Raw genomic sequence first — 13,821 nt, 5'->3', positions numbered from 1 at the left:
GAGGGTCTCCCTCCGGCCCCTGGGATCTCAAACTAGACCACCAAGAGTCCCGTCTACCGTGCTGATGCCTCACAGAAGGATGCACGCGGAGACTTCTTGGTGCTGACAGTTAGAATCAGGATTAATATCCTGGGACAAGAAGGTGGACACCTTTGAGGGATGGCGTGTCCCCTTGGGGGAGGGAGCTCCCCAAGAGATGCCAGAGTTGGTGGCGGGGCAGGAGGTGGTTGAGGTTTCCCCGGGAGGGGACTGAGGTTGACATAGGACTGTGTCATTCCAATGCACTGTGTCATGTCCCCATTTCCTTGTCAGTGGGGACCACAGGCTAAATACCAGTCCAGCCCCCGAGGATCCTAGGAGCTAAGAGCAAGGCCCTGCCCCACGGCGAGCTTAAGCAGAGGAAGGGAGCCTGTCAGAGGCAGGAAAGCTACAGCCATGGCAGTGATGTTACCCATTCGAAGCTCTGACACTTTCCCTCACTTTAATAACACCCCAGTTTTCTCAAGAGGAACTCCTTCTCTGCCGTGCACTGTCTTGGAGCCTGGGCCATCATCCTTGGCCCCCCTGCCTGCTGCCCTCCCCTTCTAGGCAGCTTCTAGAGCCCATCCAACGGAGACACTCTACTGAGTCTCTTGACCTTGAGCATGTGACTCAGGTCAGAGGGGACACGGCAGCCACCACACCCCCTGCTTCCCACACCCTGGTCCTCGGGAGCATCTGAGGTCCCTGCACTTTTCTATCCCGTTGTCCAGCCTCCCGTAGGTTCTAGAGAGTTCCATGGCCTTCCAGTAATCTCCATCTGCTTAAGTTACCCCAGGCTGATTACATCGCATGCAGTCAAGGGCCGAGATGAACAGACACAGTTGGGCAGCAGCCGGAGAAGCAGAAGCCACTAGAATTGAGGCTGTACTGACAGTGGCTTCAGCTAAAAAGGATCCTGGACAGCTGGGCTCCAGTGAGGAAGGGGGAACGCCTTGAGACCTAGTGATTGCCGCGGGGAGACTTACTCACACCCTTGGCTCTGCCAGGCCGGCGGACTGGGGACACAAGGATCCCACCAGCACTGCCCTAGTTGGTGGACATTCGGAGACATGGCTGTAAAGTCAGGGTCTGCGACTGGCTCTGCCACCACCCCTTTCTAACCCCAAAGATCCTGAGTGGCTATTTTCTTTGCTGACGTGATGACAGCGCTAGAGTTCTTCAATAGCTCGCCCCTGAAGCCGGCAGGTGTTATAGAAAAAGAAACTGACATTCAGAGGAGTGAGGTTGCTCCAGGCAAGCCAGGAACAAGGGGCGCGGAGGAGGAGGGCTGAACGACCTACTGGTAGTCGGCTTTCTTCTCGGAAAAGACCCGGATGCAGAAGTCGCCGTCCTTGTTGGGCTCGAAGGTGGAGGGCACCACAATGTACTCCCCGGGGGGCAGCTTGAAGCGGTTGAGCACCTCCCGCAGGTTGATGAAGGTGTCCGACCGCTCCCGCGCTCTGGTTGTCAGGAAGAATTTTTTGCTGAGGTGGATGTTGGTCTGTCCAGTCAACTGGTGAAGAAAGAGGAGCATGTGGGAGTGGATGGAGGGAAGGGCTCCAAGCACCGCCCTCTCCACTCCTTGGGGTGAGAGGATCACAGCCATAAGGCTGGAGCGTCACAGATAAAAAGCAAACCTTTCAGCCCAAACAGCAGCTCAGAGACACACGTAAGAGGGGACCCACATTCACCCACTGTCTGCAGACACCCCATCTCTTCGCTCAGACAGAGGTCCTCAGCCTTGCTGCAATGACTCGGGGATATCAGAGTCCCCGTGGCTGGGATCTGCTCGGTTCTGTGTGGTGTAGACACACTGACACAAGCAGACAGGTGAGGAGGGGTCCCAGCTCCCAAACCCGGGGTGTCAGTCTGTCCACAGCATCCGCAAAGACCCAGGACGCTACCAGCTGCTCTGCCTCGTTTGTGTTGACTTGAATAACCAACCGTGGCCTTTAAAGACACACACCGCAACTGTGCATCTCACCAGCTCAGTGAAGTCTGACTGTGGGCCTGTTAAGTGCTCTCACGTATCTCAATGCATCCCAACAATCTGGTAAGGTGGATGGTTGGTCAGTTTTACTGATGAAGAAACTGACGTTCAGATAGGGCAAGTAAATTGTCCAAGGTCACACAGCCTGCAGGTGGCAGAGCTGGGAACGGGGTCCAGGTCTCTTGCTATGTCCCCCCATCTCCTTATAATACCACTTGTAGGGCTCATCATTTCTCTTTAGGCCAGTTTTTTTGTTTTGGTCATGCCATGAGGCAGGTGGGATCTTAGTTCCCTGACCAGGGATTGAACTTGCGCCCCCTACACTGGCAGTGCAGAGTTCTAACCACTGGACAGCCAGGGAAGTCCCTCTAGCCTATTTTAGGAGCACTACAGGACTCTTGAGAAGAGTCTCCTGCAGTTCCAGGACCAACGAACCTCCACCCAGGACTAAATGTGTCTGACTCTGCGGGCCTCAGGGAGAAAGTACGTTCCATGGGGACTGTCCCAGACCCCTCCCCATGTGCTTAGACCGTGAGACCTAGGACCTGAGCAACCTCACCAGGGCTCAGGGGGCGGGGGTGGGCATTCACTCTTCATAGACATGAGCCCCTGCCCAGACTTCATGAGACCCCAGAGCCAGCAGTCTAAGCCTTTTCCTTGTTGGTGAACCTGAGCCCCAAGGATGGGGGCTGTCGCGTGCCAGACGTACCTCCTCTGGAACCTGCAAATAAAGGAAAGCATGTGTAATTCAGACTCTGGAAGAGCTCCATAAAGAAATGTTACCACTGAGATGGTCTCCTTTGTTACTCTACTTCTTCTGTAGCCTTAGCAAGAATAACTAAGTCATCAAAGTAAGTATTTTCCAAGGAACTCAAAGCATTCTCACATTTTAAAAAAAATTCTTAGGACTTAGCAATAATGAGGATGAGCGCTTAGCACCATTCCTAACTTACAGAGCATGAAACCAAGGCTTGGAGCTGTGAAGTGGCTGTCTACAGTTACCAGCTGCCTGCAGCAAAGCCTACACCCCTCCTTCCCCCAGGGAAAACAGAGCTGAGCTGCTTGAAGAAGCAGCAGGATGTGCTCTGGCCTGGAGCCAGCAGGTGTCAGTTCTAGGTTCCTATTGGCCACCTCCATCTGTATTTCCTCAAGTAAGTCTCTTCCCTTCTCTGGCCTCAGTTTCCTTATCTCTAAAATGGAATCAAATGACCCCCCAGGTCCTTCTCAGCTCTCGCAGCCCATGGCTAGATTTCCTGGCCTGTGAGTAGTGGGGGTAGGGTGGGCTGGGTGTCACAATTCAGTCTGCATTTTTCTGGCAGTTATTCTGTCCCAGCTCTGAAGTCCTCAGCTCCTACTTCAGAGACTGAGGAGCTTGGAATTGTGTGCATTTTTAGCAAAGATGATGTTTGCCCAACTCCACCTGTTCGTGCATGAGAAGGTAGATCACTGCCCTGATGAGTGAAGTGAGCAGAGAGCCTTCTCTCTGACACTGTGCCTGACTCCCACGTGCTGTGCTGGGAGCCTGGCTCTTGAGGGATGGTGGGAACCCTAATTTGCAATATTTCCTAATTTCTACAGTGTAAATACTGCCCACTCCTTGCCAAGGTCATTTTTGGGCTGCCAAAGTGACTTCACTGAAGGGTGGGGCCAGGGAGAGTGGGCCAGCTCCAGCACATCATCAGGGCCCCCCACCACACCGATGTGCACCCCCTTCAGCAGCTCTGAAGTCCTCCTTTCACCCCTCTTCTCCCACTGCTCACCCCAGGCTGGGAGAAACTCTTCTCTGTGCTGTAGAAAGGAGTGGGGAGGGGACCCAGTAGTGGCAATGACATGGCTGCTCTCTGACTGTGGCTGAGCTGGGCTTTGGTTTACTTTGCAAAGTTCCAGAAGAAAGGACATGGGGGCAGTCACCGTGCCTGTGTGGGGGCCGGGCTCCACCTGCGGAGCCCTGGTTGGAGCCTAAGGCCAACTAACTGCTCCCCTGCCCAGCGCTCTGCCATAAAAGCAGACACTCTGTGGACTCAGACCAGAGAGCACCTGCCAGCTCAGTTCTTGCCCTCACGCTGGTGCCCCGTGTGGTTCCATATGCTCTGTCCTCAGTTCACATCTGTTCGATTTTCTGGAGGTTGACGACCAACCAGAGTGCCAGGCCTGGGGATGTGAGAAGGGCCACAGAGGCTATTTGATACCATGGGACCTCCGGAAGCTGGCTGCAGGGAAAGGGGGGCCTCCAGCGACACAGACCAACTGCACGGACCTCCCTGCATGACTTCTCCTAAGACTGGCCTGGACCCTGGCTTTGGTTTTCTTTGGCCAAGCTTCTGGTTTGGAGCCCCCTCCCCAGGTCTGCTTCTGGGGTTGGCAGAGGTTAAGAGCCGAGAAGGAAGGGAAGGCGGAGCCCCGCCCCCGTGGATGCCCCGCCCCCGTGGATGCCCCGCCCCGCGGACACCCCGCCCCCATACCTCATAGATGCCGAAGCCAATGGTGTGCATGTCCTCGCCCATCTTCCTCTGCCACCGCCGGTGCTTCTGGATGAGGCCCACCAGGAAGGTGCAGCCGCTCTCCCCGTCCTCCTGGTCCTCGTCCTCTTCCTCCAGCTTGATCAGGTACTGAGGATTCATCCAGAACGTGTCTGCAGACAGAGAGGGGCGGGGTCAGTCACCCAACACACAACACACGGGTGGGGGAGATGGACGAGGAACCAGAGACCAGGACTGGAGGGGGGCGTGCATTTCTCACCCTGGAACAGGGTGGTCAGAGCTGAGGCCCAGATCTCCTTTGGATCAGCTATGACATCCCCTACTTTTTCCTCCCCTCACCAGGCTCTAACTCGGGGGTCAGAGATGGCTCGGACGGCATGGCTAGGAAGACTTGGGGACTAGCTCTGCAGCCCCCTCAATGAACTAAGGGCCAGGAACATCAGTGCACAATCTCAGCCTCTTGTTCTGTGTCCCTGTCCTCCTGGGCCTGTGCCCTTGCCCACTCCCATGGTGCTGGAAGGAGCTGAGATTCATTCATTTTAAGGATAATTAATATGATTGCCTCCCCTTCCTTGATGGGATAATACTTGGATTCTGGAAATAAAGGCATCATCTAGTATGTGTTAGTCATTCAGTCGTGTCTGACTCTTTGCGACCCCATGGACTATAGGTTGCCAGACTCCTCTGTCCATGGGATTCTCTAGACAAGAATACTGGAGAGGGTTGCCATTGCCCTCTCCAAACATCTAGTATAGGGCTTGGCAAACTATGGCTCTATGAGCTGCTGGATGCCTGTTTTTACAAATAAAGTTTTATTAGCACACAGCCACATCCATTCATTAAGTATGGCTGCCTTTGGGCTACAGCAACAGTTGATAGTTACCATAGAGACTGGGTGGTCCACAGAGCCAGGTATCAACTATCTGTCCCCCAAGAGAGAGTTTACCAACCCCTGAAATAAGGGGTGGAAGATAGTCTTGTCTGAGGCAGAGGACAGTCTCCTAGAACCTCTGGAACTTGCTTGGTGGCTGCACACATGAGGTGAAGGATTAAAAGCACCAGAGCTACAGGCACCAGCTAGTCCCAGTCTGACTACTTGTTCTGTGGCCCGAGCATGCCACTCAGAGCCTCGGTTTCTTCATCTGTAACAGAGAATCCATATATGACCATGACTTGCCACTGTAGTGCTTAAAGGCTGACTTCACAGCCAGACTGCTTGGGTTCTTAACCCTAGGCACAGTCAAGGCTCTGTGGCCCTTGGGCAAGACATTTAATTTCACCAAGTCCCCTCATCTTAAGGATGGAGATGATAATAAAGTGCCTGCCCCAGAAGTCTTCTGTGAAGACTAGCACCCAATGTGTCTTCCACAATCGGCAGATGTCATCGTGATGAGACAGTTTCTGAGGTAGAGAGGGCAGGGGAGGACTGGGTCATCGAGGCAGAAGAGTCAAGGGAATCAACAAAGGATGAACCACTAGAGGAATCCTCACTGCCACCTCCTCTGAGCAGGGCCCCATCAGCATTGGCTGAGTGAATTGGGCACAAAAGTGTTGCCAGGCAACAACCAGGGCCTGGACGTGCAGAGACCCAGTGGGTGAGAACCTCTGCTGGGCTAAGCTGCTTGGGCTTTGGGTGGATAAAGTAGCCCATGGGCATGAAGTGGGGTTAGTGCTACCTCAGTGTGAGGTCATGGCATCAGGGAATCTAGGGCCTGGAGAGGAATCACAGACTCAGCACGTCTTGGGTTCTGCCCAGGCAGGTAGAAAGGTGAGTACAGAAGGGAAGGGGCTGAGGAGACCGAGAGGGTGTTGAGATGGAGACTCAGGAAGGAGAGACAGAGGGCCCCAGTGGTAGGAGCAGCCAGGCTGGGGTGCAGCACCCCAGGGTAAGGTTGAGGGGGGCTCACTCGGGTAGTTCCTGCAGCCGCCCGCGGTGGAGCCCCGCCTCCAGTTCCCATCCATCTTGGTGAGTTTCCACTTCTTGTAGCTGTCACTGGTGAGTGTGTCAGGGGTCAGGTTGCAGATTTCCAGGCGGGAATAGTGTCTCAGGAAGTCGTTGAAAGACATCCTGCAAAAGCAAGGACTCATGACCCAGGCTGCCAGAAGATGTACTGGCAAGCCTGGACCTTCCACCCAAGGCCAGACTAGGACGCAGTTAGGGCAGCCAGTGGACAGCATATCAGGGCCGCATGGCCACTAGGTCAGCCATCAGACGGCGCCGGTTCCGGTCCTGGTGCTGCCACCTTCCAGCTGGTAATCTTGAACAAGTTACCTAAGCCTCTCTGAAACTCAGAACTCTCATCTGTAGAAACGGGGGTGTCAAAGGAGACACGAGTATCAAATGAGACAAAATATGGACACTCAGTTGGTAAGATGCCAGGACTGTACAGATGTGGGTGGTCTCAGAGCAGCACAGACACAGATGCCCAGGCCCATCCCTGTTCTCCCAGGGACCTGTTTCTTGAGGCCTTGGGAAGATTCTCTAGGAACTTGTTAGGAGTGAAGTCCATCTTTCCCCTCTTTTTCTCATGTTCTCAGGACCTGAACACTCCTGCAGGAATTCATAGCCTTCTCTGCTCAGCTGCTCAGCTTTGAAACCCAGTTGTTGAGATGGATAAATTGAAGAGGTTCAGGAACTTTTTTGTTCAAGGTCTTACAGTGAATTTAAAACAACAAAACCCTGATCCCACACTCCTGTGCCCTCCACACAATAATCTCACTCAATTTTGAGTAAAGATCAGTCACCTTTTTTCTTAAAGCCCAAGAATCTTACCAGAATTCCCCATCCTCATGCTGTCTAGTCAGCGTTTCCCTCACCTCGGGGTCGACTGTGTTCCAGTTTGGGCAGCTGGAAAACCAAGCGATGGGACAGACATTAGAAACTAGTGTGGAGCAATGACTTCTCCCCAAGTTGCTCCAAATTTGAGGACCAGGGACACGTTCTCTCATCTGAGGGCCCAGACCCCAGTAAGGAAGGGAAGTGACACCCAGGTGGCTGAGAGGTGCAGGGCAGTAGGGTGAGAGGATACCTTATCCTGGAAGATGGGGGCAAGGAAGATTCCAAAGAATGAACACAGCCCATTGGATAGACAGGAAGTAGCATCAGTGACCCAAACTGAGAAGGGCTTGGCAGCTCTTTTAAGGGGTGACTAGAAATCCAATCGGAGAAGGCAATAGCACCCCACTCCAGTACTTTTGCCTAGAAAATCCCATGGACGGAGGAGCCTGCTAGGCTGCAGTCCATGGGGTCGCTAGAGTCGGACATGACTGAGCGACTTCGCTTTTATTTTTCACTTTCATTCATTGGAGAAGGAAATGGCAACCCACTCCACTGTTCTTGCCTGGAGAATCCCAGGGACAGCGGAGCCTGGTGGGCTGCCGTCTATGGGGTCGCACAGAGTCAGACACAACTGAAGCGACTTAGCAGCAGCAGCAGCAGAAATCCAATGGAGGGGGGAGGGGGTGCTCATCTTGGCCTCTGCAGCTGACCTGCGGGCCCTGGCGGGTGTCTCTCTGCCAAAGCAGAGGCTGCCTGGGAATTGGCCAGGGAAAAGGTGGAATTGTAGCTGCTGGGCTGTGGAGGAGGACGGGGAGATAGGAGCAGAGGAAGACCAGGAGAGGGGCTCATGGGAGATTTCACCCTAGAGCTGAAGGTTGAACAGGCCAACCAAGAACCCTGGACATCAACAGAGGACTTCTATTGGCACAACGTTTACATCCTTGGGATAGAACGAGTGCTTGAAGGAGGAAAGGTGTGTATTTTCTCTGAAGATCCAATAGCAGAGTGACTTTGAGCCAGCGAAGGGGTGGACCATGAGCTGATGAAAGGATGAGCATCCCGGGAGCTTGGGCCTTGAAAGGCAGCCAGGTGGCTGGAGTGTTGTGGTTAAGAGTCCTGAGGGGCCACCAGCCCCATGGGTCCCACTCGGGGTGGGGGAACCCTGTGCTCTGGGACTTTATTCTCAGCACAGCCGCCGTGCGTGCTCTCCTTAGCTCCCCTCCCAGAGCTTCCTGGCCGGACGCCCCCCACCCAGACCCCCACCACCCTCCTCACTTGTCATTCCACTGCCCGGTCCACTCCACCTCTCCCCAGGGATTCCGGATGCGGATCAGCTTCTGCAGGCTTCCTCTGCTTTCCACCTGAAGGATGGGTGGGTGAAGGAGAGGAGGGAGATGCTGAGTTCAAGCCAGGCCTGGAGGTTCTCCGGCCCAAAGCCCCTTTCTCCATGAGGCAGGGATGGGAGCCATGTTACAAGGGGGATCACAAAAGGGAGAAGGGTTTGACCCCTAGACTCTCGCTGCTGCTCAGCTTGTGGCAGCTCCTGGGTCTAACCCTCAGAAGACCAGGGCTCTTCAACCTCCGTTGTGAGCCGGAGGCACAAACGCCCTTGTTCTGGGCTCTGCACTGGCACGTCACCTGTGAACCTCCGTTCAGCTGACTATAATAGGATGTATTTTTGTCACAGGAGCTCCGTCAAATGAACACTGGTGATGACAAGCAAAACGGTACATGGATCTTGACTAAACCTTGGACTGGGGGCATTGAGGAGGCTATAAAAGACATTTTGGAGCAACTGGGGAAATGTTTATATGCACTATTTATTGCATCACATTATTGAATTAATGTTTATTTCTTCAGCATGAAAACAGTACTGGGATTATGTAAGACAGTGTCCCTGTGGGCAGGAGATACTGAAATATCAGGAGCGAGTGAAGTGTTGTGACATTTGCGATTTCCTTCCAAATGGCTCAGAAAGAAAGTGCACACTAAGCGATGAAACAGCTGTGGAAAATCTTAACCATTGTTGAATCCAGGGAAATAGCATTTGAATGTTTACTGTATGATTCTTTCAGCTTTTCTGTAGACTTGAGATTTTTCAAAATACAAAGATGTGGGGAGTTGGATAAAACAAAGATTCAAGGTTAAAAACAAAAAACCGCACTGGGTATGTCAGACGACCTAGGATCTAGTCTTCATTCAGTGATTAGAAGATGGCTATCTAACAACATTTATAGTAATGATACGGAGAAGGCAATGGCACCCCACTCCAGTACTTTGCCTGGAAAATCCCATGGATGGAGGAGCCTGATAGGCTGCAGTCCATGGGGTCGCTACTAGTCAGACTCGACTGAAGCGACTCAGCAGCAGCAGCAGCAGCAGCATGGTAACGATAATAACAGCCAAGTCAAGGAGAGCGATTTGTTTATACACAACTTGTCAGGAAGTCTGAGCGCTTTACACGTATTAACTCGTTTGATTCACCTCAACAACCTTACAACGGGTATCACTGTATTATTGTTTCTAATTCAACTTTGAGGAAACTGGGGAGTAGAAGAGAGTTTAAACACTTGCCCAGGCCAACAGCGTGCAAGGGGCAGAGTCAGATTTGAACACTAACTGGGGCACTAATGCTTTTGTGAGATCAAATGTGAAAGCACTTTAAAGAGGCTGGAACACGACACTGTGTCGTGTTCTCTTTAGCTGGTCTGGAGGAGGGAGGCGATTCTGGAACTTGATGGCACTGCGCCTGGCCCCACTCGCGGCCAGCAGAGGGCAGCGCGCGGCCGGCAGGCGCTGGGGAGGGCCACCCGTCGCGAGCCCTGAACTTCAGCAACTCGGGGCTGCTGGGAAAGGACCGGGAACGCGGGGCCCCACCCTCGGCAAGCAGGCAAAAATGTGCTTCTGCCATCGGGTGAGGGAGAGAAAGATCCCCAGGAATGCCTGCCGGGCGTTACCTCCTCGGCACCGGTCACCGAGTACGCGTGCCCCTTCACCAGCTTCTGGAACGTGATGGCCTCCGAGTCCGCAGCGCTGGTGATCTGCAAACGCGGGAGAATCAGTCCGGCCTCCACATCCCGCCTTCTCCCTCCTTCCCTCCCTCGCTCGGGTCCTACCGCAGGGCGGGGGGCCTGGGTGGTGGGTGAGAGAGCCGCCCCACTCCCGCCCAGAGCCCTCCCGCCGTTATTTACAACCAGAGGAGAGGCTGCAAGCAGCCCTCGGGGGGCGCCGCACCTGCACTCGTGTGTGTGCCCCGCGCAGTCACAAATTCCCGCAGGAAAAGGGCACGCCGTGCAGAGGGGGCTCAGGGCACACACCTGGGCGGCCCAAATGCGCTGGGTCTCCGGAAACCGCGCGGATCGCCCTGCCCCGCCCCGCTGCAGGGTTTACACGAGGGCAGTCCTCCGTTTCTGCCTGACTTCAGAATTGGAGTCTGGCCAGTCCAGGTTCAATGCACGATACTGGATGCTTGGGGCTAGTGCACTGGGACGACCCAGAGGGATGGTATGGGGAGGGAGGAGGGAGGAGGGTTCAGGATGGGGAACATATGTATACCTGTGGTGGATTCATTTTGATATTTGGCAAAACTAATACAATTTTGTAAAGTTTAAAAATAAAATTAAAAAAAAAAAAGGCTTCCCCAGGGATCCCATTCCCCATTTGTTGTGATGGAGGTGGTTATTTTTGTCTGAGTCAATGAGAAGGGCTGCTAGTAGAAAGGGTCTATGCCTGGACATGGTCTGCAGAGAAGGTTTGCAAATCTCCGCCTAGAGTCGCACACAGACTTGGACCCCCCAGAGCCAGGCTTCTTATGCCTGATCCCAGAGCAACCAGCTCCTCCTGGTTAGGACAGGGCTGGGCTGCTGGGCACAGGCAAAGCCTGGCGGCTCCTTGCTGACAGGATGTCGCACCCACCTCCCTTCCCCTGGCAAGGTGTGCCAGCAAGGCTTGCATGAGGAGATGGCTCCTCCCTGTGCCTCCTAAAGTCTTCCTACAGATCTGCTAACCCTGCACCAGTTTGGGGGAGGCTGCTGGGCTCTGGGCATAGGCCCTGCAGGTGGGCTGAAGGTGAATGGGATGGTGCTGCCCTTGGGCCCAGCAGAGGGCAGGGGACTCTCACAGAAGCTGTGATCTGGGTGGTGAGTCACAGGAGGCTGAGGGTTGTACGTGGGCTGGAGAGAGAACAGCTGGAGGCTGGAGTCACCATTTGGGCAACAGTTGTAGCCCCAGCCAGCCTGACTGTTGCCTAGCCACCCCTGGGCGGACAAAAGATGGGCTAGTCGTTCGGGGAGTAAGGGCAGTGGGACTTTTCAGTCACCGTGGAAGCTCACTTCCACTAGAGCAGATTGGGATGTGGCTAGGGAGGGAGGCCTGGACTTACATCGATGGAGCAGCCCAGGAGAGAGCCTTTCTGCAGAGCCTTCTGGATGATCCTGAACAGGTTGGGAGGGGCCTTCCTCAACTCATACCACTCAGCGATGCCTCCAGTGAAGTCCTCGAAGCCCTCGGTGGTGGCGCCCCCCGAAAGTGCTTCATAACACCCATTGATCCTGCGGGAAGGGGAGAGACACTGTGGCCTCCGGAGTTGAAACTTCCGCTTCTCAAAGTGTCCTGCCCAACTCAGGCCTCTTGTTGGATGCTCCAGGGACCCTCTGCTCAGTCTCTCCTTGGTTTGTCTCCAGCTCAAGTTGCCCATGAGGGCAGGTGACTGTCCCTGTGGTTACTTTTTTGGAAAAGTCTCACAGAACCTTACAGCTGGAAGGACCTGGATGTTTATCTGGCCAACCTCCTGTATTGATTCTCTCTGCATCCTGGCAGGAAAGGGGTCTGCTAAATGGGCTGTTTGGCGGTTATAGCTTAAAAGGGGACAGCAGTTCAGTAATGAAAGTAGGTTCCCTGAGCATCCTCGGCACTGTCTTAGGAGGTGCTGGTTGCTCCTGATGGTGCCCTGGTCACAACGTTGCTGCCCTGTGGCTTCCCTAACTCTACTGCTTGTGTGTAGACTTAGCAGCAATTCAGGCCCCAGCTTCTCACAGCTGGTGTCTGACTCCTGGCCCTCCTCCCTGGCAGGGGCTGGAGGGAACAGAAATCCTCCTGATGCCTGAGAGCTGCTCACTTTCCTAGAGGGAGCCCAGGCAGCAGGGCCAGGACCGGGCACACTCTGGAGGGGGCTGGACAGATGGGGGTAGGGGGTGGGATCCTGCTGGGAACAGGCAGTGCTGAGCACTGGACAAGCAGCTTGTGGGGGATGCAGCTGGGAGGGCCGGGGAAAACCATTTCTAATCAGTGTATTATGTATTCTGGGCAAATTTCCATAATTTTCATACCTCTGCAATGGATCGTTTTGCCCATTTGGCAAAAAAATCCTTGATGCATTTAGCTGACAAAAATGTAACACGACCTGCCAAGGAAGTAGAAGTCCTCAAGGCCGGCACGATTAGTGCCGTGCGTGTTCCTGTGCATTTGGTGAAAAATGGCAATAGCCATGTGCATTATCTCCTTGAATTTCGAGCCCAGTTTTGTCCAGAGTAGTCCTTCTGTAGTATAGGACTTTTTTTTTTTTCAAAATCGTCCTTGAATAGTTTCCGTCTTTTCCAGAATGCAGGGCAGCTGGGGGCAGGCTGGCGGGGGCAGGGCGCAGGCACTTACTTGGCGTAGGCCTTCTCCAGCAGCGCACTCCAGAACTCGCTGCCCTCTGCCGAGTGCACGAAGAGCAGCTCCCCGTCCTTGGTGGGCAGCCTGTCGTCCACCACCACCTCCACCCACTCGCCGTACTGCCAGAACTGCAGGGCAGGGAGAGAGAGGGCTGGCCTGGAGAGGGAGCTGGTGGCAGGTGGCAGCCTGGGGTCCTTCCCACCCCACGAGCCTCAGCTGCACCTGGTTCCTCCCGTAGGAGGCCCTGGGCATAGGCTCCATGAGCCCACCCTGAGAAGAGGTGCTCCCTCCAGCCCTTGTCCTGCAGGTTCATCCTCACTGAGAAACCAAGGACACATGCTTGCCCCTCCCTCCGAGGCCACACCCTCCCCTCCTACCCTCTACCCTGCACCTTATACTTTAAAAAATACTATTTCTCATTTACCAGCATACAAGGAGGACAGTGAGCCTTACCTTAACATTTTGTCTCAGATCCCAAATAGCACACTTTTTTAAAAACTTGGGAACCGCTTCCTGAGAACCCTGCCCTACCACCCTCCTCGCCTTTGCTGTCCTCACAGGGTCCCAGGTTGGTCGCAGGTCAGGGAGCTTCCTGATGTTCCTCAGGGTGCTTAGTAGAAGAGTATTGTTCTCAGCCCCTAGCATCTGCTCCTGGCCCCCAGGATCCATTCCTAACCTCCACACTTGCTCCTAGTACCCAGGACATGATCCTGGCCCTCAGGACCTGTTCGAATTGTGGTATTGGAGAAGACTTTTGAGAGTCCCTTGGACTGAAAGGAAATCAATCCAATCAATCCTAAAGCAAATCAACACTGAATATTCATTGGAAGGACTGATGCTAAAGCTCCAATACTTTGGCCACCTGATGCAAAGAGCCGACTCACTGGAAAAGACCC

At 54.1% G+C, this 13,821-nt stretch overlaps 1 protein-coding gene across 1 annotated transcript in view; it reads right to left on the bottom strand.

Annotated features, from left to right (window-relative positions):
* CAPN2 (calpain 2) overlaps positions 1-13,821 on the bottom strand; it is a 58,284-nt gene that overhangs the window by 12,912 nt on the left and 31,551 nt on the right. Inside the window, exons 4-12 of the mRNA XM_027564533.1 lie at positions 12,920-13,053; positions 11,652-11,820; positions 10,228-10,311; positions 8,546-8,631; positions 7,265-7,339; positions 6,399-6,559; positions 4,474-4,643; positions 2,721-2,732; positions 1,323-1,534 (exon numbers count right to left, since the gene is read on the bottom strand). Of these exons, the coding sequence (XP_027420334.1) occupies positions 1,323-1,534; positions 2,721-2,732; positions 4,474-4,643; positions 6,399-6,559; positions 7,265-7,339; positions 8,546-8,631; positions 10,228-10,311; positions 11,652-11,820; positions 12,920-13,053 (1,103 nt within the window). The remainder of the gene's footprint in view (positions 1-1,322; positions 1,535-2,720; positions 2,733-4,473; positions 4,644-6,398; positions 6,560-7,264; positions 7,340-8,545; positions 8,632-10,227; positions 10,312-11,651; positions 11,821-12,919; positions 13,054-13,821) is intronic.

Source organism: Bos indicus x Bos taurus, chromosome 16, assembly GCF_003369695.1.
Source record: "Bos indicus x Bos taurus breed Angus x Brahman F1 hybrid chromosome 16, Bos_hybrid_MaternalHap_v2.0, whole genome shotgun sequence".
NCBI classification, from domain to species: Eukaryota; Metazoa; Chordata; class Mammalia; order Artiodactyla; family Bovidae; genus Bos; species Bos indicus x Bos taurus.
This window is presented reverse-complemented; position numbering and strand designations above follow the sequence as displayed.